This window comes from Lonchura striata, chromosome 12 (genome assembly GCF_050655825.1).
Source record: "Lonchura striata isolate lonStrDom1 chromosome 12, ASM5065582v1, whole genome shotgun sequence".
Taxonomy (NCBI): Eukaryota; Metazoa; Chordata; class Aves; order Passeriformes; family Estrildidae; genus Lonchura; species Lonchura striata.
Window position 1 is genome coordinate 10,092,809 of NC_140714.1, and position 25,720 is coordinate 10,118,528.

Genomic DNA, 25,720 nt, shown 5'->3' on the forward strand with positions numbered 1-25,720 from the left:
ACATCAATTAGTGGTTATTCTAGTATATAATAAAGATGATAAAATGATCCTTGGCAATATATGACAAGCTTGTGAAATAAGCAGATGGTAAGTTGCATTTTTATTGTGTGGATACAAAACTTAGAGCTGCATATGTCTTGTTTTAATGTGTTTCTTATTTTATATATTTATTTTATAAATAATACCTTGTTTTTCTGTCTGCCATCACTGAGCTACTGGTTCTTGGAGAGAAAGTAGTAGATTCAAATGGGCTTGAGCAATTGTGTTTATAGAGCCATTTCATACCGATTTTATGTTACCAGGTGATTTTGTCAAGTCATAGGTGCTGCTGTGTGAAGTCACAAGTAGTCCTTGGGAGATAAAGAAACCTTTCATTGTGAAAGAATTGTTCTTTAATTCTGTGCCTTTAGTTGATCTTTGGCCTTTAAAAGCTGATGTGCTGAGTGTGATTAAATGTTTATAAAAGTTCAGCTAAAATAATCTGTTAACAATACATGAAGCACTTCTAGATGTATCAGAATATCTTTCCAATACAAGTTACTTAGCCCAGACAGTTACATATAGATAGAATTCCAGTTGAATTTTCTCTGTTTAGTTTTTAGATTACAAAGACATTATTTTAATTGTATTCTCCCTACAGACCTACCATTGCTGCCAAAATACTCCCTTGTCTCATATTGCTGTGAAATACTCCAGATTTTCAGTTTTAACCATTCTTCAGTTTTTGCACACCCTTGTCCTCCTCTGGTACAGTGGTGAAACAATCTCTGCTTTTGAAAGCTGGATGGACTGTTAACAGCTATGCAATTCCTGCATGATGCAGGCCACAAATTCATCTATAACTTGTGATAACTTCCTTGTTAGGATGGTATGGTTCGTGCAATCCACTTAAACTTGAATCAGTGGTGCATGTATTACATATCCTGATGTTGATAATGATTGCCTCTAAAACTTGTCTCTTTTAGATGATCCTTTATCAAAACATATATTCTAAAATGTAAAAGAGGACTGAAAAATAGTTAAAATTAGACAAAATTGCATTTTCAGAATTAAAAGTTGCTCACTTTTTTTTCTGCTGTTCTCTGTAGTACAGCCTGAGGGCATTGCAGAGAACTGACTTCAATTGTGTGTAGTAACTTTCCTAGAGATACGGCCTTGCTTCAGGTGCAAAAAAACCCCTTTTTTTTTCCCTTCCTCCTTGCAAAAGGAATGATGAACAAAATGGTGGCTAGGAGGAGACATTTATCTTGCAGGCCATTGTAGGGGTTACTAGATCTGGGGATGTGGCAGGGCTGTTTTGGAAACGAGATCTATATCCTGTGCAGTTCTGACTGAGAGTGTCCTTGTTAACCTGACAGCAATGGCTCCTGTGTATCTGATCACACGTCAATGAACCTACTTATTCCTAGGGAAGTAAAAAAGGGAATTTGTGTGCTTCTGGACTCTTGTTTTACCTCATTAAAATTCTGTCAGTGTTAGTGTGGACAATGTAGAGAAGCTACCAGCAGTTTGTCATTTATTCCTAGTCAGCTCTCTTCACTGGACATGATTTCATTTTGTTGAACAGGAGCCTGTCTGCAGTTGTTTTCCAATTGCTTTTAACCCCTCTGGAGCTGATGTTTTGTTGGTGATGGTGGAGCCAAGAGAAGACACACCCAAACAGAGGAAGAGTAGAGGAGTGCAGCAATGATTATAGCACCAATGTTTGTTTTTTACAATGGCTTATTTTAAATCAATATTGATGATCTGTGAGCAGACAGTTCAGGAGGGCCAAACCAACGAGCACAGGAGGATTTGTGGTGATTCCACAGTGCAGATTAACACAGATGGCACAGCAATGTGAAGGGTAGGTTAATACAGGATTTGTTGTACCCTAGATGACATGTCCAGTTACTTGTTTCTGAGTGTTACAGGTTCCTTACAGTTCCCCTCACAGCACATCATTCCCTTCGTACGATGCTGTATGGAAAACATAATCTGTGATTCCAAGTTATATTTCTACTAGCAGTAGCTAGTAATGCTAGTAAATGAATGTGTCAAAAAATAACTTTTATTCACAGAAGAGAGCTATGCAGATGCTTACCCTCCCCACAAAACCACCAGTCTGGCACAAAAAGTAGAATAGAGGTGTTTGCTTTAATACAGTGCTGACTATAAACCAACATGGAATATCCTCATTGTCATTAAATAAGATCCCCTACAGGTAAAACGGCCTCTGTTGAAAAGCACGTTCCTTAGTTTAATTCTAAACCTACGCTTGAATTTCATTTCTTGTGAGAGGCCCTTTGAGATCAGACTGTAAATTCATGTACAGGTCTTTATTGGTATTTGAAAGAGAACTAGTTAATCTTTTTGTTGTGAGACAATTTCTGGAGACAGTAAAGAAAGCAGTTGCTGGGCGCCTAATTTCATAAGGCTGAGATTTCAAATTCTGCCAAATGCCTTGGTTAAAAAGTGTTTTATTGCATTAATTAAATAGCTTGTTGGAGATGCCACATTGTTGGATACCAGTTTAGGTAACAACAAATAAATTAAGAAGTGAAAGGGGGAAAGCAATGGAGGAAGGGAAATTTCCTGAAAAATGGGGAGGAAAAAACACTAGAAACACTGTTTATATCTTGTTGGGAAACAAATTGGAGCATTTTTTCCCTAAAAAAAAGCTTTTCTTTTTTTTTCCCTTTTTTTGCCTGTCATCCGTTTCCAAATGAGCTAAAGGTATCTCTGCTGTTCAATCTGTGAAATTCAAAGTAAAATAGCAGTTAATAGAATGGAAGTGGCTGAATTCTCATTGGTAGAGAACAAAACAATGTCATAACTTGTAGGCTGGAAAACCATTGTTCTGCATTAGTATTAGGGTTTCTGGTGTACCACTTACCAGTCAGACAGTGCTAAATGAAAACATCTCTTCCCTAGGAGCATTAAAAATTAGACATGGAATTGAAACATGCTAAAGTAGCATGTATGCTACTCTTTCTCTGTAAATCCCTGAAAGAATATAGATTGATTCAGTGTGATTTTTGCTTAGTTGAAGAGAGAGTGCTCCAACCAACTTGATTTGGTTATGAGTCCTTAAACGGGGGACACATCTCAAACTTCAATTTCCTCAAAATTCTGTGTTAGGGAAGGATTTAAGTAGCTACCTCTTGATTACTATAGGGTAAAATTGATTTAGAAATAATGTCTTTGCAGAGGAGAACTAATTTTACCTGGAGTGCTGATGTTATCACTCCTGTGCTTTTGCAGAGGGAGGAATAATCCTCAGGCACTATGGGAAGGAAGCAGAGTTTCAGCATCTTACCCTGAAGTGTGACCAAGAGAAATAAAGCACAATGAAAGCACTAAGTGCAATCGAAGGCAAGTGGTCTTGAGCACAGTTGGAACAGCCAGGTTGCTCTCCCAGAACTGCAGCTTACCTCATTTGATACATGCTCCAGCCAGTCCATTTACCTCCTGTTTCTGCTTTGTGGCTTTTGTAGTGTCACAATTTCCACATTAGAGCAGCTGCTAGTTCCTCACGCTTTGGCTTTTTCCTGTAATTAAGGTTTATTTGCAGTGAGTGCTTTGAAACCTTTGTGGTGTTGCAGACTAAGTACGACAGCACAGAGCTGCATTTGGAATGGAGTTTGAGCCAAGGTGGTTTCTGCAGCAGAGCTCAGCACTAAGCATTGATGATAGCAGTGCACATCTCTAAAGAACACTGTCCCAAGATAAGCCACATGTTTGTTTCAGGTAGGCAGTGGGATAATATTGTCCCCTAGAAAGCAGCCTATTATATTGGCATAATTGCAGTCTGATGGTAAGTCAGTTTGAGCTCTCTTTTATGCTTATTTAGTATTATGCCACTTGTGAAGCTGAAAGAAATTGCTGCCTTTTAGTGGTCATTTATAAAGAAAATTACATTCCAGTAATGAATGTATTATGAAAGCAGTTTATACATATTAATATCAGACTCTGACCTGGAGTATAGAAACACTAGTCCATATCTTTAGTTTTGCCTTGTAAAATGATTCTGGCTGGAATCAGGCTCAAGTGAAGAACTGACTTGTGATCTATATATGATGCACTAGGTAATTTTGTATGATAAGGCTGTGAATTTTTTTTTAAAGTAGTCATGTCCCGAGTTTCCTGTCTAAGTACATGAAAAGAGGGATGGCAAGTCTGCTTTCCTTGCTTCAGCTAGGAGCATGTTGAATGGGAATGCTTGAACTAACTACACCTTTCACTGCAGTGTTACTAAAAGGCAAAGTCCAGCACTGTAATTTCTGAAGCAGAAATCATTTGCATCCAGTTCGAAGAATATCTGATACTTGTTTTCCCAAATGTGCCTTCCAGGGTTTCACCAGGCTGTTCATGTTCACAAGGAGTTTGCCAGTCCTTGAGTCCTCTTGGCCTGCTATTAGGTAGTCAGTACCTAGTTAAAAAAAAAAGAAAAAAAGAAAAAAAAAAAAAAAAAAGAAAATGGGAAAACCCTTAGTTAGCAAATAGAATAAGAAAGAACCAAACCAGATTTTCTCTATTTCATGTGGATCTGGCATACAGCACCTTTGCCAGTGTCATCCAGCTTATGTATGTGCCATCTTATGTGTATAAATCCATGTGCATACTATCACTGCTGGCTCCTGGGCACACAGATTCACAGGTGTCAGGGCTGTGCTCAGGGGTTACAACTACAAATTGATTTCATTCCAGTGAGGTTCTGCACACAGATCTGGGATTTGGCAGCTGCTGCTTATGCCTTTGCCCCCCTCCTGCCTTTACCACCCTCCTTGAACACTGAGCTGGAAAGCAAACATGCTTTGGAGGGGATGAATCAAAGGATGCTGCCCCAGAAAGGCTGATCACAGCTGATGTTCCTAAGCACTGTCTACAGGGGAAGCAAAACCCCCAGTGAGTATTTTGTCCTTACCAGGATTGAGAATGGGACATGTACAGCCCCTGTTGGTCCAGGATTCTGGGTAAATGCTTCTGTTGCTCCGAGCAATTTTCACTTTGCTTGATTTCAGGACCTTCTTCACTTTCACAACAACTTCTGCATGGGTCCCTTTGTCATGAGCAGACAGGATTCTTGCTTTTATTACTGCCAGAAAACATATCCAAATAGATACCAACAATGAATTTCTAAATGAATTTTGGTTAATGCTGCTAAAAGGTAAAATTTTAACACCTTGAAAGGAGACACAAAAAATCCCCTGAAGTGCAGTTGTACAGAAAGTACAGTGCTTGTCTACTTCACTGATGGATCTTTTAAATAAATCTGGGGAATAAAAACTGGATTTTTCTTTTTAAGTAGTTAACATCCTTTTGCCATGTTATTTAGCAGTTATTTTTTAATGGACTGATGTCAAACACTTGGAAATTCAAGGAAAGCACTTGTATATATACAAAGGAAGGGCGAAAAACCCCAACCAGCAGCTACCAGTCTGATTTCAAGCACTTATTCTACATGTTATATTTCCAGTTTGAAAACTTTAGTGTTTTGCTTTAACACTGGCCTTTCAAAAACTCTGTCCTGTGAGAAGGGACTGTCTACAGGAAGGAAGTCAAGAAGTTTCCTATCAGGCATGTCACATAAAATTCTATTGATTGCACCACAAACCAGAAGAACTATTTTTGTTTTGTCGTCCAACACCTGGTTGCCATGATACATTTCTGTTCCTTTTAATTTAGTAGGATCCCATAACCTTTTGGCATGACTCTGGATCCCAGAGCTTTCCTCTCTTGCTTCGTGTGATGGCATGAGCCAGGTGTTCATAAACAAGAGTTTTAAATACATCCTTGGTAAATGAGCATGGCTATTGGAACCTGCATAATGACTGTAAAAGCAAGGGAATTTCAGATGTGAGGTTTTTTTATCATTTTTTTCTTGATGTAGAGGCCAATCATTCCACTGAGTATTATTCCAGCACCCCTTGTGCTATAAAGAAGGAAATTAACTGGGTGGGAAGGAAACACCACAGAGTTTTGCATGAAAAACACTTTTAAGTTCTAATCAGAAGTTGGGCATGTCGCTAGACAAAAAAGGCAGAAGAAATCCTACCTCTCAGGACTTAACCAAGCCTGTCATTTTTCATAGCTATCAGCTAACAATATGCATAGCAGGAAGATTGTGAAATGATCATAGCTTGGGGGCATGTCACCCACTTACCATAGGCATATTTCATTTGGCAGAAGTCACTGACGCTTCCGAGAACCTTTTCTTTGCACACACACTTTTCTAGCAGGGAAACCCAAGAACACAAAAGGTTGGAGAAGAGCCAGGACATGAGAGAGAAAAGAAGAGCAAATAATCAACAGTTATGAAGTTAGATATCTATAGTTGCCGTAATCTATATGAACCTTATGAATAAGTTGGAGAGTGAGCTCAGTGATTTACAAATGTGTTTCTTGTTATATGATAAAATAATTACTCTGAAATCTGATCAACCCTGTCAAGTAAAATGCAGCCCACATGAGGTCTATTGTTCAGTTAATAATCTCACCCTAATGAAGAGATTTGTAAGAATCAGATTCAGCTGTAAATCATGCAATTAATGAGACCTTTGTTTGATCCCATAACCTAAGAAGTGCTGACGCTTCCTGGTATTAAGGCAATATCCATCTCAGAAAAGTCAAGTTATGCAGTAGGTGGCACTGATACCTCTGCCAAGTGCTGATCTTTATAGGGCAGACAAAACTGAAAACTATTTACATACTACAAACAAGCTGGAGATGGGGGGAGCAGACCCAGTCAGGGTGGTGGGTTGAAAGAACTGGAACTAAATATTCCCAAACTCTGCGCTGTACCTGGGTGCCTCAGTGCAGAAAATCCCTGCTCGTGATCGTTCCACTTCCACTCCTCCTCGCTCTCGTTGGCTGGCGCTTGGACGAGGTCGGGGATTCGTCCCCCGATGGGGATGTGAAAGAAGGGCTCACTGTCATAGCTGGGGGACACACAAACCACAGCACTGCATTAGGGCACCACAGGGGAGGGAAACAAACCCACAAACAAACAAACAAACAGCTGGCTTTGGCTGTGCCCAGACTGATGAGCTTGCTTTCTTCAGATTGGGAGTGCAAATGTGAGCAGAACTTCATGCCACGCAGAGATCACAAGGTCTAGGCTTCTATTTAGGCCTCCCCCTGCTGGCTTAGCATTTTTTAAAGTACCTATAAATTGGGCCTTTTTTGCTTACGTTTGTTTGTTTTGGGGGAATTATGTAACTTAGTGACCACGTGTTGATTTCACTGGGACCTGAGGACAGCTGCAATTGCTGTGGAACTGTAATTGCTCAGCAAATCATTTTCCCCTGGGCACAGATGAGAAGCAGATTCTTCAGACTCTTCCATCTATTTCTGAAGTAAAGATGTATTTAAAGACCCTGCACATAGTACCATGGGGTTGTGAAAATGCCTGTTATTACTGCAAAGATTCATCTGTCCAAGATTGCCTTGGATAATGCGGCGCACCTTTTAAATCATAAAACCTTTTATGATTTACAGCCACCTTTTCAAATGATTGTGCACCCTGCAATTTTTTGTTATTGCTGCAGAATTGGTTTCATTTCTTAGAGTCCCATCTCCGAGTGAACCCAGAGCAGGGCTTTACCTGTTGAAACACGTCCCAGTGTGCTGGTCACAGTCTCTGGCGCAGTCACAGGGGCGACAGCCACTTTCTCCAAAGCCCCAGTAGCCCACGAGGCACCTGTCACAGCTGGGACCTGCCACTCCTGGTTTGCAGTAGCAGAATCCTGTCCGGGGGTGGCATCTCCAGCTGCTGCTGAACGTGGCGTTGGCTGAACCCAGGGGCTGGCAGGCACAGGCTGTGGACACACAGCAAGAGGCAATTCAAATTAAGTGCCATTTTTGCAAGGCTGATAAGCTTGTACCGCCTTCCTCGTGCTCAGTAGTTTTAAGTCAGAAGTAGTAAGCATTGTATTTCAGCCTACATTTGCATTTTTTTTCTTTTTAATTTGTTAGACAAAGCAAATCAAGTACAACTGTGACCATTTGTGCATGAAATAACTGAGCATTTGTGCTCTTCCCCACTACACAAATCATGACCACACAGGGTTTTCAAGTGATACCAGAAAGCCTCCTCTGTATATTTATTTTTAAAGGGGTTTGAAGGTAATTCACTTTAAAAGTGTTTTGCAGAAAGTTTCACTAGCAAGGACAAGGAAAAGATTTATAGCTATTGCCTACATTGCCTTTTGTGTAAACACAGAGATCATAAAACTACTGTTTCCTCTGGGGTGGATACAAGTTGTTCAGATGACCTGAAACTTATTTTCAATTTCTGCCTCCAAAGAATGCACAAATTTCCTTCAGTTCCTTTCTGAAGTGCTAAACATCACACAATGCAATACTGTATGTGCTCGAAGAAGCTGATAATTTTTTTTTTTACAAATGTATGAGCAGATCTTTTCAAGGAAGACTAACAGAATGAAAGACTTCTAAACTTACTAGATGTATTTTACATGTAGCTAAAGATGAGCAAATAGGAGGAAAAACCTCCAAATCTTTCAAATACTGTTGCCAGTTTCACACCAGCCTAGCAACTCAAGGCAATTTGGCAGGAAACAGATAGTTATAGCTCCTTTGCACATCTCTTCCTGCATGGACAATAAATTGTCATCATCCCACCCCACTGGTACATTCCTGATGTGACAGCATCAGGGAGGGATACACAGAGAGGTGCAAGCCAGCACAGTTGACTCCTCTCCATCAGGGCAGAACCTGGCTGGGATGGTCAAGCCTCATGCCAACAGCTCTGCAGAAGTAAAATACAAGCAGTAAACAAACCCACTGTGATGTTCACACAAATTTGATCAAAATGAGAACTGAGATGAACTCCAGGCCTTCATATTTCAGCTCTCTTTTGTATTAAGAAAGCAGCATGCCCTGACTTTCACTTGTAGCAGACTGAAAAGGTAATGCATCACTACTTCATCCATCTGGAAGAGGACAGAAATAAAAATTGTGTGGGTAAGGCCTGCTTTTACAGAGATTTTCAGTTTAATGCTGGACACCCAAGGTGTTTAGATAGCTTGGATCAGAGGCCAGCCGTTTTGGATGCTTATTTGGACCAAGCATGATCTCCACAGCTTTTGAAGTTTGCCCATCATTGTTTCTGATCAAACTACTTTTCTTCATGAGCTCACAGATAAGAGACCAAATGAACACTCTGATCCCACACATCACTTTCGAAGGGAAAAGGGGCAAATATATGACTAAAGAGAGTTTAATTTGTAGCAGGGACAAATTCACTTTCATCTGCAACCTCATATTTGAAACTCAGGAAAAGAAAATACCTTTTGAAAATAACACAAGAAGAAGGGCGAGCAATTTTGTTTAAAGGGCATTTCTCTTATGATCTGCTTACCATGTAGTTATTTTTTTTCCCCACGCCCTGTGCTCTTTATTCCAAATAACGTTCTTTATGCCAAATAATTTTAATAGTATTATTACACTGCTGCGGGTGGATCTGGGCCCGTTGTGCTCGGGGGACTCTGGCACCACAGCCTAGGGACAGAAAAGCCACGTGCTGTCACGGGCAATGTGCTGGGCACAATGGGCAGGCTGGCGCCGGGCAGCAGCCTGGCCTGCTTGCCACAAAGCAGCCTCGACTCTGGGAGCAAACCCAGGGCTTGGGCTGTCAGCTCTGGAGAGCAGGTGGAACACTGAAGTGCTCATTAGCCCTGACAGGTTCAAAGGCAAGGTCTGATTTTTTGCTGCTAAACTTGATTTCAAGCCCCCACCCCGTTTTTGCAGGGCTGACTACATCACCTTAAAAAAGAGACTCAGTTTGTCAGTCACTGAAAACAATGGATGTCATGGATTTGGAGATAAGGACGGGGAACACCCTTCCTTCATTGCAGACAGGTTTGAGACACAAGGAGTAAGAGTTTGCCAGCACCAGGGTTACTTGAATCCAGGTTTGTTTTCTGTAATATTACTATATATAGGATCTGCCTGTGGAGTTTTCTCTTAAAATACCTTAGATTTCTGCAACCTCTGGGTCTGCCTTTCTCCCTCTTATTTCTAGTTTTTGGGTTTCATCAGTGAGAGTCACTTAACAGATGGGTAACTCACATCATTAGACTACCTACCCCAGCTGAGACTGGAACCTGATTCAGGAAGATGAGAACTTCTCCTACCCTATTCCTAATGGAAAATATTACAGCACAGTGACTGAAAGCACTGGTGAAAGCTGATGAGGAATCAGAAAATAAAAGTGCCTTTTTATTTTGGGGCTGCAGTTCAGTAAAAACAATGTTTCCAGATGAACTGTGGGACATATTCTCCAGTTAGAAACTGGGACAGCTTCTGGTGCATCAGAAAGCAAGCTGAATCAATACATGTACAACACTTTCAGATGAGTTATACAAGTGGCTTGCAAACTCTTTACACAGTCTGTGTTTATTTAGCATTTCAGCTTGGGTGGGTACATTGTCTGGCTTCCAGAGTATTACAGCCAAAATCCCAGTTGTGCATCTAAGGTAACTCCTAAAATAAGAGCCCACATGTCACATGCTGAAGGGGCAGCTGTGGATGACTGGGTTTTTATCTGTTTAACAGTACCATGGATTTGCAAATAAACCTCACTATTAAAGAAACATAAAAACAAGTTTTCAAAACCTTACCCTTTAACATTTTCTAACATTTAACAACCCTTTCCCACTGATTTTTTGGTTTTTTTTCTCTTGGCAAACCCTCATTTTCTCTCCATCCACCTCCCTGTCTAACAAAACAGCAGCCAATGTGACAATGGCCTTGTTTATCAAAGGCATCATCAATTATGTTAGGGACGGTGTGCAGACAATCCTGGCTCAGAGCTGGGCAGTTTATTTTGGTTCTCCCCTTGACAGTAGTTTAGCAAAAAGCATAATTTTACTATACAGTTTCCTATTGGTCACAGAGTGTCACAAAGCATCCTCTTGCCTTCAGTCTCACTCCCATACCAAGTTTTTGTCAAACACTACTGTAAAAGGGAGGAGACAAGAAATAATGAAAAATGAATAATTCATACTGCAATCCCCACTCAAGTCCCTGATAAATCTGTCTGCCCTCAGCACAGCTGTCTTCCCCATGTAATTAGACACAGATGCAAAATATAATATTGGTTGCAACAATATGGAAAATATCAGGTGCTCCAAGTAAGTCAATGGCCTGTGAGGTATCTTGTCTTAGGCTTTTGTCTAACAATACAGCATAAGATATAGCTGTGAGCAGACTGGCTATTTGATTTTTAAAAAACAGGCAAAATGAAAAATCAAATAGTCTTTTGAGTCTGAAACATATACAAATGCATCTTGGGAGTATATGATCAAACCAGTGTGATTTTTAAAATATGTCAGGTGTGGGGATTGACTCTGCCAATGATGTTTCTTAAAGGAAGGAAATAAGATAGACAGCTCTGTGTGTGGTCAGGGCTGATTAAGACAGATTTTGAACCAAGATGTGATGGGGTCTTTGTGATATTAGAATTAAAAGTTCACTCCCTCTGCTCAGAAGTAAAAGGATGAGAAGCAGAGCCTTTCAGACCGTGTGTGTGTGCATGTGCATCTGGGCACATTTTAATTTTCTAGCCTCGCTCTTTGAGTAAAAAAGCTTGTTTTCCTGGAGACCCTTTTTAATGGGTCTACATGCCTGCATTACTTTTAAGCTAAGCAAAGGGTGAGTACAAAAGATGGTGCCATTGCAGAAGGATCCCTTAAGCCTTGGAATAAGCCACAGGAAAGAGCCAAGGATACAGCAGCTTTTCTAACCATTGGTTAGGAAACAATTAGGCTTTTGAGTCAAAGCTCCCATACAAGTCTATATACAAACTACTTAATCCTGTGTTGTCACCCCCAATAACAGGCAGGTGTGTGCCTTGCTCGGGGACTCTTTTCATGCCTTTTTTTCTTTTTAATATAGATCTAAGCAGTGTCCAAACAAGCCTCTGCCCATGACCCTGCTCTCATTCATCCCAGCTGGTAGGAACAGGAGAAGCAAAGGGATCAGAGGCAAGCTACCTCTGCAGACAAAAAGGAATAGCAGATTCACGCTTCCATATCAAATTTCAGCAGATATTTTTTTTTCTGAGGGAATGTCTTTGCAGTCTCGCACTGGAGGCTCAGCTAAGGGTGGTTTAGATAGTGCCAGGAGATCCAATTGTTATACAACTTTTTTTCTGAGCAGATTAAGAGAGAATGCTATTCATTATTATGACTAATGCTTAAAGATTGTTTCTGGGCCTGAGCAGTGTCCTGTTAACTTTGTGGGAGCCTGAGGGGGATGTCACAGCTGAACCTAGACTTTGCTCTGGATGGCAGAGCACTCTTCAAGCGTGCTTTCTCAAAGGGATTAGCACAGCATTTCATTCAGCTTTTTCATCAGACTTCCTTTCCCAGCTCAGTATCTACTGTACACAAGGGTCAAATTTTCATCTCCCATTGAAAGTTTTTCCTCTGAGCTTAAAATGGGAAGATGGGCACTAGTTTGCTCTCACCAAAACCATCCATTCAGTCTGCTGTTTGCAGTTTATTACTGCTTTCCAACACTTGCTTATTGGGTGGGTCTTTCATTTAGTGTTGTTAGTCTGGCACTGTTTGCATTAATTTCTCAAAGTGAGACAATGCCTTGGAATTGGTACACTTAAATCCTAAAAAACATGTTAATCCAGAAGTGGCATCTCTTCAGTTTATAATCAGCAGGCATACATGAGGTATGACAAAAATCTATCTGGTGGTCTCATTGTCTAATATGTTAGCAATGCTCAAAATAGAAACTTTTTTTACTGAGAAACCAGAGTTTGTTTTAGGGTCACACAACCTGGACCACTCCAGATGAGGTTTTTTGTAAATGCAAGTTTTCAACCTAAAATATAGAGAAGAGGGCCTCTATCCTGCAGAAGGTTTTGCAGTTTAATGTTGGCTGATGATGGTCCTGGAAGAAAAAGCTTCCCTCAAACAGAGTCTGTTCTAACCAAAGCCTGTCTCCATTGGTGTTTCTGATGATAATAACCAAAGCAGTGAAGTGTTCCCTGAGAATTCTCTGCAGAGGTGCACTGTAACACCAAGTGCACACTTACACACTGTCTGCAATCCTCATGGTGAAGTGTTTGGTGATCAGGTATTCCATCATACAAAGTGATCATACCTATAATGGGAATTTGTCAAATCTTATTGTGGCAATTCTCTTATTTTCCTTAAATAAAAGAGAAAAGGCACAAGTTAACCACCTACTTCCCAGTTTTCTCTGAACTCTGTAGTTTTATCCAGAGTACCTCCTATTGCCACAGAGGTACAAGCATCATGCACACAGCTGCAGTAAAAGCCAAGTGGGCTGCAATGCCCTTTCCTTATATCTTGATATGGCAAGCATTCATGAATGCCTTCACACCCCTGGGAAAGGTCCCACTGACTTGAATCATTCACAGAGAGGGTTGTGCTTGCCTTTCCTGCTGAATCAAACCCATTAAATTCATCTCAGCTAAAAGAAACTCTAGTGCAGGCTAGTGATCCAGAGTACCTCTTAAGGAAATAGATATTCTTTAGAGGGCAATTCAGTCAATCTGTTTTAGGCATCTACCTTAGACTGCTATAAATAATTCCCCCGGGGTCCCTCTTTTTCTCCACTGACAGAACAAGGAGCCTAGAAAAGACATATAACTTTCAGTGACTAAAGCAGGATGGCAGCTCTCTAGGCCTGAGCATGCAACTCAAAGTGGAGACAATTGCATTTGGGGGCCTTCTGCTGGCAGCAGCACCTTCCCAGGTGAAAAGAACATTGTTGTGCTTCACTGGCACGACAGGAATAAAGCTCTTTTAACAAGGTAAATTTCTGAACACTTTTTCTCTTGCTATGCAGAGTATTGGCAGGGGTTACATAGAGACCTGTAACGAGACCAGACAAGAGGGGCAGACGTAGAGTCAAGGTCTGATTTCATCTAACCAAACAGTTCTAGGGTTTCCAGACACATAGCCTGTATTTTCAAACAACGTTTTTTCCTCTTTGCTGCTCTCCAGTGCTCCTTGACTTCAGCAGTTATCTAGTATTACACATGATGCTGGTTACTGCACCATCTCCCTGCTGCTCAGTACAGGAGTTCATACAGAGATTCTTTCAGGTGCTATGAGAGTGAAAGCTAATCTTCTGGCATAACAATTTGTTCTCATTGCAAGATTTTCCTGTAGCAAATCTGCTCAGAGTACAAATAGAACTAGAAAGGGGTCACCATAGAACACTACAGGATCCAGGGAGAGCCAGGTAAGCTCACCCTCTGCCCTGTCTGCTGGTCCATGTTCTGTGATGAGCACTGTGAAAAGAAGGAAAAGTTGTGTGGAAGCAGTCTGCTGTCACCAAATTCCAGTGGGAAGAAGGCAAAAGAGCAGAAACATTGGATATGTTGGGCAAGAAAGTTTAAGTAATATCACAGGACTCACAATCCTAGGGACAGGAGTAACCTAAGTGTTTAAGAGGAATCACATTGAAGCACATTAAAAGGGTCAGAAAAGCTTCAAAAGCTCATAATGCCAGTGGGCAAGACGTCAGATAACAGAGGATAAAGTTCTCTATGCTAGCAAATGATGTCTGAGCTATGGGGAAGGAAACTATCCAAAGGGAAAAATGAAATTAAGTATATTGCTGGAAATAGCAACCTCTCAAACAGATGTGAGATAGAATCAGACATGTGAAGCCTGGCAGGATACTCAGGAAATGTTTACTTTAAGTGAGGAAGATTCAGGCTGTTTGCCAGACTAGCTGGGTGCAAAATATCTTGATCCAGAGGTTGTACACCCTCTGTGTGCAGCCATGAGTGCCTGTGACACACCTTAACACATTCTGCTGAAGTGTCAATGATGCAATCAATTTGGGCAGAGCACCCCATAACATAGCTGTAGAGTCTGGAAATAAGTCTGAGTCCTGGTGTATTTGCTCCCAAGTGAATATGCACAGTTCCAGGCCTATTGTATCTTCTGCATCCATTATATGTGCACAGATGTTGCACAATCAAATTAAATTTAACAACAGCTTGCACATAGGCTCACACAGTCTTGAGCAGTACAGAAAAAAACCCCAGGCAAATAAAATGTGCCTCAAGAGAAAATGAGCCATATTCACTTAAAACCAAACACAAGAAGAATGTACATTTCCCCAGGAGGCAATGCATTTGGAGAATTTAAACTGTTATCACAAAAAAAGTGTCATAACATGGGGACAAATAGATAGAAAAAAATCTGGATGATCACCTTTGATCAAAACCCCCTGTAGTTTAGGAAAAGAATACAAAGAAAATACAGTAATACTCATGAGTTTCCTCTATAGGAGTGAGTCTATAGAAATTATTTTGTTCTTTTAACGATGCTTTCCCCATTCATCCTTTGCCTCGTGTAACAGGGTCACTTACGTTTGCAGACCTCTGGGGAAGACAGGGGCTTCCCTCTGTCCCGGTAAAAGCCAGGTTTGCACCTCTGGCACCGATGTCCCTCCGTGTTGTGCTGGCAGTTGTCACAGACTCCCCCGCTGCGCTTCCCCGAGGCCAGCCACACGCTCAGGTCGAAGTGGCAGCTCTCGGCGTGGTTGTGACAGCGACACTCTGGTGAGGACAGGAGAGCGGCCCTCAGGCTTTTACAACTGGCACAGAAATCATGGTAGCATTTTCCAAACCAATCTGGCAGTATTTTAAACCCTGCTAGAACCTGGAATGCTGGGGATGGAGGGGTGTAGCTACATGAAAACCAGATTTCTGGCTTGTAAATTCCATTCCCCATTAGCCACAGTGCAGAAGAATGACCTGCACACTGATTTCTCCATCAATGACCAGCAACTTATCCCCAGTTTCTGTAAATCAGAGAAGTCTTTGTCGGGGAGCTTTGCCTGCTGTTATGGTGAGTGCTCACCCCGAGAGCCTGGGTCAGTAAACTCCTTTCCACTTACTTCTGCATTCATTTGGTGCCCCTGTTTTCCCATCTCCTGGCTTCCAAGGCTGGTCGTTGTAGAGCGGAGCACATTTCTCACAGTGGTCTCCTGCCGTGTTGTGTCTGCACACACACTTCCCATGGACCTGCCAGGAAAAAGAGAGTGTGGTCAAACAGCTCCAGGAGCAGGTGGAGCTCCCAGCAGCCTCATGAAGAGCTGCACAATTCCCACACAGCTGCCTGGCTCTCTTAGGAAACCCACAGATCCTGGAGCTAAAACATGTAGCTCTCTCTTTTCACAGTTATTAATGAAATGGAACTTCTCATATACCTTACAAAATGCACATAGCAACCATTTAGCTCTCAGTTGGCTGTTTAACGACAGCAGTGATGAACAACCTATAGACTCTAAATTAGGTGAGCTCACATGTCTTCATTTTGATTTACAAATTCAGGGCAAGAGCATGCAAAGAGTGTCAAATATACTCTGGGCTAGCGGGGCCAAGTCACAGGGGAGCACAGGCTAACAGAACATGCTGGGCTCTGTCTTATTTGACATTAACACTGGTCTGAAGAGAGCATAAATATAAGGAAGCGAATCACCATGAATCATAAAACTTTAAATTATTAGATGAATGAGTAAATAGTCTTGAACACCCTAGAACAACCAAAAAATGTAGTAAAAATATTAAAAATGGAAAAATACCAACCAGTACTCCCACAGAAAAGTAACCTCAAACCACACATTCTATGAGGAAGGCACTGATATTTTAACTTAAGTACAGTATGCACCAGCCTGCCAACTTACATATGATTATATAAAAATTGGATTAGTAGAAAAGGCCCAGCAAAATTTTGGGTTATGAAACTAAGAGCACTGTAATTCTGAGGGGACAGAAAACTGTACCTGCAATGCTATGTTCAGTTTTAAACATCTTATTACCAGATAAATTAGGTGAAATTAGAAGATGTTCAACAAAAATGAGCAAAAGCTGGCTGAAGAATGGAGCTGAAGTACATAAACCCATCTAAGCTAGAAAACAATACATAATGTTTGGTGGGTAAATAAAGTGCAAAAAGTCTTGACTAAGACTGGTTGAATAGTTCTCTCTGTGACTATTTGCTTGAGAAAGTACTTGAAGAAGGAACCTGCTTCCTTTGTACTTGCCTACCTTCATTGGAACACAATGATTTTTAGTCATGGAAATATTCAAATACATATCAGATTTGGAAATATTCAAATCACAGTAGTCACACCAGAAACAAGACCTTGCAAACTGAGCTAGTCCATTCTTCAAAGAGAAAGTTGAAGCTACTTCTGCTCTCAAGTAATTTTACATACCAGGAATATAGCAGCCACTCCCATGAGAAACTGATTTAGTGCATGAGGCTCTGTAATATCAATCCACAATTAAGAATGGCCTTACAAAAGAATTTTTATGTTGTTGCTAGTTTTGATTTGGTTTTTTTAAAAAATAAATAGTATTGCAATATCTATTTGCAGTGCCTCAGGGAAACGATTTCACAGATAAATGTTTTGGAGGAAATATCAAGCATAGGGTGTGAGAGAAAGGAAAGGGTGGTACCATAAGTCATGTACTACATTTATCACAAGAACAGCTGCTATTATGCCACAAGACATTGGCACTAGAGCAGGAAATTCCCAGAAATCAGAGGTTAGACCCCCATCCCTCTGTGGGCTGTTGAGGATCCTGAGCACAGCACAGCTCTGCCCCACTGCACAGAACAAAATACCAGGCTGAAATTTCATTTTGACTGGGGTGCAAATTGACTTCAATCCTTTAGCCTTGCCATTAACAGGACCTTGGCATGAAGTCAAAAACACCTGTGGCTTTGATTTTAGCCCATGGAAAAAAAATGTCAACTCTGTATGAGGAATGACAAGCCACAAGGATCTGAGTAATGTGATAGTTCAATTAACACAGAGTGAAAAAGTAGAATTTGGGGCTTTTTAGACTAGGATTCAGGGGTCAAGATGGAGGGATTTGGGTGTGTCCTGGCATTCTTCTCCTTCTTGTCCTCTGTGTCTTGCTGTGATGGTGACACTTTTCTATTGGTTTAAGGTAGAGACACACTGTCCAACATAAATGATAGGTATTGGCACATTGTAAACATAATACACATAGTTTTTAGTATATAATGTAAATGCTGCCTGAGACTGCAGACACAATGCTATGGCTGGCCTGCTAGACAGAGCTCAGCAGGTCAGAGAGAATGTTATAGATAAGGAAAAATAATTTTAAGAAGCTGATCTATGCATTCAGACTCCTTCTTTGGCTGCATGGGCTAGGAAACAAGGACTTTTACACTCTTGGGGTCATCCCAACACCGCAGACCCCGAGAGAATACAACAACATTGTGTTTTTCACTATTTGGGTTTGACACTTCAGGCTTTAAGTTCTCCCCTGTGGTCACAGGGCCTGCTCTTCAGAAGGCAGAGAACAGAGGAAAGGTAAAATGAACCTGACCCCGAACTATAGATTTACAGCTCTCCAAACGTCACACTCGACCTGAACTTCACAGCTCATTCTAAAATGGATCAGAACAAAATCCTAGATCTCTTCACTTTCTTAGGAAATACTTATTGAAATGTATTTCTATGTAAATTCTGTAAGTTAGCCCATTTTACTGTTTAGAAATACATTAAATACTCTGAATACAGAATACTCTGTATTCACTATATTTAAAAAAATTTATGAAAAATGCTGAGACTTTGCAGCTGGGAAATGGTAGAATTAAACCATCCAATCTCATTTTAGCCTTGAATGACATGATCAAATTCATTATTCCACAGGACCCTGTGCTTACAGTACACAGCACAGATGGTGTGAACACTCATGAACAATTATTCAGGAAAATAAACAGGAAAATTCAGTGAGAGAGGAGAGGAAAGGTTGAGTTATTCTTTGGAAAGTAGATGTGTTAGTTTGCTCATTGCCCACTGGTTTGTTTGAACTGTAGTTTGTGGCATGTTGTGAGCAGGACAGAGGCAGAGAAAAGGCTTCCTACCTGTGATCCCTGTTATGGAACAGCTCCCAAATCCATGTGGAAGGATGGCTGGCTCTCCTGCTGGCTGTCTGCTTGGCTTTTCAGCCCTTTTCTCTAAGCCATTGGGCAAGCACAGGGAAACAGGGTATCTGGCATGGAGCTTCTTTTAGAAAGTGCTACATTTGGGTACTAGCATTTTTGGCATAGGTTTAAGAAGAAGGCAAAGAGAATTGATTGGTATTGGTGGAAAGATAAAGCAAAATGAAAGAGAAAGTAGTCTGCCATGTGTACCAAGGAATATTTTTTTCATGCAGAGTAATCTCAGATAGCATTAATGGGTGAAACAGCTACAGAAGAGAGTGCAACATGAGGTGTCAATGAATTACAGGAAGGATTTAGATAGGAGAAGAGAACAGATGAACAGCTCACATTGAACATGCAAGAAACATGATTAATGGATGTAAGTGGCCATCACAGAAAGACTGGTTAGTGCAGGAAAAGCTGAGCTGTGGAAGAGACATTTAAGTGTAAGATGAAATAAGGTTAGCTGAGGTGGCTATGAGTAATGAGACAATTTGTTCTGTTAGAAAGAGATAGGAGAGGCAGCCAGAGACTAAAGTCCAGGAAGGAGCAAGAATGAAATACAGGAATCTGTGAGATAAGATAGGAAATGGGATATCTGCTTAAAGACAGGAGAAAATAAGAGTCACACTCAACACCAGCACAAGGAAAACAGGTGTGTCACTGAGCTGTTATTCACTACTAAAATAAGTCTGCACTTCTCTCACCGAAGTGTGACCAAAAAAGCTGGAAAACTGCAATCTCTACCAAATGCAAGATCTCAGGATGCACTGGATCACAATTATCATACCAAGGAAGAGAAGATAATCAGAGAAGTACAGATCCAGGAGAACTATGCTGGCACTTTTCTATGCCCTTGAAAGTAGGGTCAGATTTACATGGAGATAGTGACGATTAATAAGATTCATAAGAAGATGCATGCCAAGAAGAAACAAGGACCAGTTGCTCTTTAAGGGCCAAAGAAGTACAGGCTGAGGTTTTCAGCAGCAAAGGCTGTGCCCTTACCGAGGGGGCACCACCCCAGGCACCGTGGGCAGAGCAGGGAGCTGGCACCACAGAGACAAAAAGGAAAGGGACTGCAATAATTCAGGAGCAGCAACAGACAGGCCAAGAAAGACACAACATGGATGCAAAGCCTATTCAGAGGGCAGAATGAAAGACAAGCTACAGCACACACCAGGGAAAGGTGCAGAGGGAAGGGACAGACCCAGAGCAGAGCCCAGCATCCCCCAGCAGGCAGGGCCAGGGATGCAAACAGACACAGCTAGAGCTCAGGGCTGAACTTAAATAGGACCCCAAAGCCAATGGACTGAGAGCATGGGTGACAGCCCCAGGTGGGGCTGGTCAGGGCTGTTCAATTCTATTAGTGCCTTCAGGACACTAATAATAACACTTTGATTGCCACTGCATTAATGTCATTGGCCTATTTCGGATATCTGACTACAAAGAAGCACCTGAGGTAAGAGATACTTCAGCCTTCTTCATCAGGAGCTGGCAAGCCAGGTGGAGGAAACTGAAAGCAAAGTGTGAGCAACAGAGGCAAGATTCATGCCACCAATTAGGAAAAAAAGCCAGTTTTTTAGCTAAAGCCTGAGTAGCTTATGACACTGATTTATATGAATGAATATAAATGTATTGGTACAGCAGATGAAAAATTAAGATCCAGGAGATTTCTATATCACCTCTATATTTCACTTTGTCCTTTTGTTTCTTAGACAACATTGCCTGTGGCAACACTTGACACATCCTGATCCTTAAATAAGAAATTGTTAAGGCCTATGTGGACTTCTCCACTGTGCTCATTGTTGCAATGTTTGAGTTCTTTGGATACATTATGAAATCTATTTTTATGACACCTCCCTTCCTCTGCTTTTCCTCATTACTCTTATAACTGTCTCATCTCTGAGGCTCTTTCCCATTCATTGTACTGAGAGTTCAGTTGCTTTCACAAATTTTTTTGAAACTGGATGGTGTCTTCCGAAGTTATTGTGGGGAATGGATCGAGAAAAAGATGCAGGCAGGCCGACTGTGTGATTGTATAAACCTCCCCATTTCATAATACCAGCCTGAAGTCCCATGGCATCTCCTGGAATAGTTTATGTTCTTGTACTCCTGCTCTCCAAGTGCATTGAGCTGGCGTTGCTCCTGTCACTAATGCAGCTGTCAGCTTTGAAGGATGAAAACTGTTGCTTTAAATGCTGATATTCTGGCTTCTTCATACTTCAAGTTTTCTAATCAGTTTTGGAAAGGTAGACATTTATAAACTGACATACTTGAATTTAGAGGATATAATTAGTCCAGGAAAGGAAGACAAATGTTTTGCTTTGCTCAATCACCACCATGCTGGCTTTAATGGCCATGTGAAAGTGAGTCCCACTTTTGTATGTTGGTATAGCAGCTGTGTTCTCAGACTGTGGCTTCAGGATGTAAACTTTTTTTGGATAATCTCAATTTGAGACATATCCTTACTGTTTCTTTCTATGCTATCACTTACATCATACCCTGAGTTATGTATAAATTGGGCTGTAAAACCAAACCTTGTTTGGAAAAAAGCTAAACCGAGGGGGATTTTTCCCTTGGCACCAGTATTTTTAATCTGCATTAATTCCCTCATCTGTCTCACAGTACAGCCATGCTGTTAAAAGTCTGGTGTTGCTGCCAAAGGCTTTGATTTGTACATCAACCACCTGAGCAGCTTTGGATCAGGACATAGAGGAGGTTATAGCTTTGTGGATTTTAATGCCAGGATGATCAGTTCCAACCACTTAGCTTGAACTGCTGTACTCAGCCATGAGTTTCATCCAATAGTTCTTCCATCGAGCTCTGTAACTTCTGGTGGATTTGTATCACATAATGTAGAACTTTATCCTGTTTTCATACAACATCTCCAAGAAATTACATGATACTTAGTCATCTTTGCACAAAGCTTTTTCACCTGAATTCTGATCCACAGCTCAGAAAGTGAGAGAAAATTTTCCATCTCTTTGTCCTGATGTTTAAAATTTTTTCTAAACTCTCTTCAGCTCTGTATAATACCTGAAGCCTCTTGCTTTCTCTCTCCTCATTTAGTTTCTTTCCCTATTGTCCTTCCATTCAGTGTTGCAGTTGTTGCTTTTTCTCCTGGGCTACTCTCAGTCTACTTGGGGGCTTTTCTCCTAATGAATGAAGGTTAAATTTGGAAGCCTTCCAGGTCAGAGCAACTGTTGCTGATTCAGAAAAAATGTTTGCCTGTGGACTCTGTATTCACTCTGTAATGTCACCAGAGAAATTTGGGATACCACAGTTTGCAATGACATCAGATGCTATCCCTTACCTGCTTGTAGTGAATTGACTCTTCCTGGGTAATTTTGCATGGTTAAATGAAACAGTATCTGCTGTTCTGCTTTGTTTCTCTTACAGTTCAAATGGGGCTCTGTGCTCTCTCCAAATGAAAAGACATATTCATGCAGGTTTATAGAAAATCCTTGAATATCAAGTTCTAAGGAGGGCACATGCAACTCGTAAGAGGCCAAACTAAAAATTTCCTTCAACTTTTTCAAAGTTGCAAAGAGAATGAGTGATCTGGGAGGAAGTCCCTGATTACAGCACCTGCTGTGGGCAGATGGACAGTCCAAATTCCTGCTCTAATCAGGAATGAGAAAAGCTATTATTTTCCTCTGTCACTTGCTGTTTTCTGGGAGAAGGCCTAATACATGTATATGTCAGAAAACTACTACACATACAGGTGTTTTCTGAGGGAGCTCATACTTGGTGGCTTTGGTAAATTAAGTCTGTGGGAACTTTTTGGGGATAAGTAGAGCTGGGACACTTGTGGCAGGGCCACCTGAGCCCATGTAGGTTTTGATTCCATAGCAGTGAGTCAATGAGCTGCTGCTGGTTCCAAATTCACTGATGGTAATGGTGGAGAAAAACCAGTGATAGTGTTCAGCTGAATATTCAGACTGACATCCCTAAGAGCTTTTTGAACAGTAACAAGATAATATTACTCAGCCTGTAACAGTTTCAAAACACAACTCTGCTCTCTGCCTGAATTCACGTCCCCCAGTTCATATTTCATTCTGCTTGCTAATTGTCTCCTTTCTGAATTCTACCTTGATTATTGTTGATTTTGGGGACAAGCTGTCCTCTTATTTTTGTCTGCAATGCCAGTAACTCCATTATCAATCTGTAACAAACTGCACATGAGTAACAGCTGCCAGGCTGAAGTGCAGCATTTGAGTTACAGTAGGTCACCAACTCTTGGGGAGTGTCTTAAGAATGGAGGAAGAAGAAAAGGGAATGAGACTCAATATTTTAATATTGAGTGCCTGAATCACAGAGTAATGAGTAAATTCCACTGTTCAAATGTCCTGAAAGTAACACCTCTTGCATCTCTGAGTTCTGGGCACAGCTGGAATCAGATAATGTGAAAACTTAGCTGGGGATTATGAATAGAACTGCACAAGACATCTGAAGAGGAGGTAGATAATATTTACAAGGGTTACAACAGCCTGATCACCTAGAAAACGGATGTAAAAAAGCAAGTTTTACCTTATGTAACCCCCATTATGCCAAACAAGGAATCCTACTTAGAACCAGATCCTGTTCCTTTTGAAGTAAGTGGAAAACTTTCCATTTGCTTCATTGTGGAGGATCAGGCCCACAGGGAGTCTAGTTTGTCTCTGTAAACAGGATAAAGAAGCAAAAGAAACATCCGAGGCCACTTGTAAGAATTTCCTGGCACTGTAGGTACCAATAATTAACAAGTAAAAAGACAAACCCTAAAGCTTCATACAAAAACATTTTCATCCACATTTGCTTTCCTCTTTCTGAACTTGCTTCTCATGAGCTAGAAAGAGAATTGTGAAATGTTTGGCAAACAAAAAGGACCTTGGTGTAGATTCTGTGTTCTGTCCATATGCATTTTCTGCTTTGTAAACTTTGTTCTGGAAGCACCTCTGGACTCACCTAAAATGGGCCATCAAAGCAGATCCTAAACCTGGCAGCTCTGTAGAGACACACATAACTTCATACATCCTGCCTTGGACAGGATTGTGTTCTGTTGCATCCAACCATAGAACAAGACTGGATGCATTCAGATGGCTGGGTCCTGGCAGTTGTTTCACTTGTAACAGCATGTAAATATCCCCCATTAATAATAATTAAAAAAAAAAAAAAACAACCAAAAAACCCAAAAAGTCTGGGAAACTATTTGTAAGTTTTTGAAAAATGCAGTCTGTGATATTCAGAAAGGAGAATTTTGCCATTAGCTACCATACAAAGCTATTGAAGTTGGGTCAGGAATGACATCTCTGTGTCTCCTTTTACTTTTCTGATCTGAGGAAAGCTAAATAGAAACCAAGAAAACATTACTGTCAATAGCAACAGTCATTACTGTCAATAGCAAGACATGTTTGTCCTGAAGTTTCTTGCCTATTTTGAGCTCCTATATTGGTATCTCAAAGTTTTCCTCCTATCCAACATGATATTCTCAGTAGTTTGTACAGGAAATGTCTAGATAATTTGTGTTGAGGGGGGTGCATGGTTTGTTTAAAGAAAAAAAGCCCCACAGTAAGAATAGTACTGTTTTGCTCCAAAATAAGAAGTCAGAGAATATTTTAATTGGATCCTCTGTGCCTATTTTGGGTCTCACTGTATTTTCACAAACTTATAACCAGAAATATGCATGAGACTCTGTAGGATTTCAAAATATGAGGAATGATGCACCATTTGGACATTGGGTTTACAATCTGCAGTTTTCCTGTATCCATTTGTTGCTATGACACTGTGGCATCTGTGACATTGCTTCTCACGGGGCTGCATTTCTTATTGGCAGCCTCAGTGGAGAAGCCAGAAGCTGAAAGGGTTGCCATGACTGAAGTGACATAGCCACAGATAAACTGATCATTGATAGATTATCTAACAGCCATAGCTCATCCAGTCCCTTCAAAATGGTATTGAAAAATATTGGTTCAAGTGTATGAAGAAATTTGCTTTAATTTTCTCCATTATTTAGCCTCCATGTAGTATCACTTTAGCAGTGTTAGGAGTATTACAAATGGAAGAGACTTCTGTCAGAGTAGGAAGAGCAGACTTGCAACTTAACACAATAATGTATTTTCTAAGACCCAAGCACAAGAATGGTCTCAGATTTTGGTCCTATCCCACATCAAACAATTACAGTTGTATTCTACATTAATTTTTTTTTGTTTGTTTTTGTCAACTACAGAAGATCAATACATCATAGGAGGATTATAAACAATTAAGAGGCTGAAACTCATATTGCTTAAGAGTTTCTGTAGAGGTCTTTATTTTTTGCAGCATTTTATTTAGCTACCTAACAGCAGCCCAGGAAACAAAGCTGCTCTGCTTTCAATCTGTGGATGATGTGACTTCATCCACACCAGTCTCAGGACTTGTTCTGCCCATGTGTACCTTAAATATTAGATGTGGCCTGTGGATTGAATCAGATTATTTCTGGATGTGCAGTGTTTGTAACATCTTTTCCACACCCTGTTTTTTGTGGGTCACCATTACCGTGTGACTGAGAGCAGAGCACCTTTCCTCTGCCAAGGAATTGCAAAATGGCAAAGATTTTTTTGCAGTGTAGTTTTGCTGATGGGAACTGTATCATTGGTGTTGAGCCCTCAACAACAAAGGTCTTTTCCTCCTGCTTGTAGACAAGGATATTGCTGTATTTCAAGCAAAAAAAAATAGACACTTACATAAACTCCAGGCTGAGATCTGGATTAATGTGAGCTCTCCCC

General features: G+C 40.8%; 1 protein-coding gene across 1 annotated transcript in view; it reads right to left on the bottom strand.

The window, feature by feature from the left end:
• Positions 1-2,117: 2,117 nt before the first annotated feature.
• Positions 2,118-25,720, bottom strand: part of LOC110470690 (netrin-4) — a 46,409-nt gene continuing 22,806 nt past the window's right edge. The window contains exons 4-10 of the mRNA XM_021530547.4: positions 15,904-16,030; positions 15,374-15,562; positions 7,586-7,799; positions 6,784-6,920; positions 6,146-6,214; positions 4,907-5,077; positions 2,118-4,411 (exon numbers count right to left, since the gene is read on the bottom strand). Coding sequence (XP_021386222.1) covers positions 4,275-4,411; positions 4,907-5,077; positions 6,146-6,214; positions 6,784-6,920; positions 7,586-7,799; positions 15,374-15,562; positions 15,904-16,030 — 1,044 coding nt within the window. The 3' untranslated portion in view covers positions 2,118-4,274. The remainder of the gene's footprint in view (positions 4,412-4,906; positions 5,078-6,145; positions 6,215-6,783; positions 6,921-7,585; positions 7,800-15,373; positions 15,563-15,903; positions 16,031-25,720) is intronic.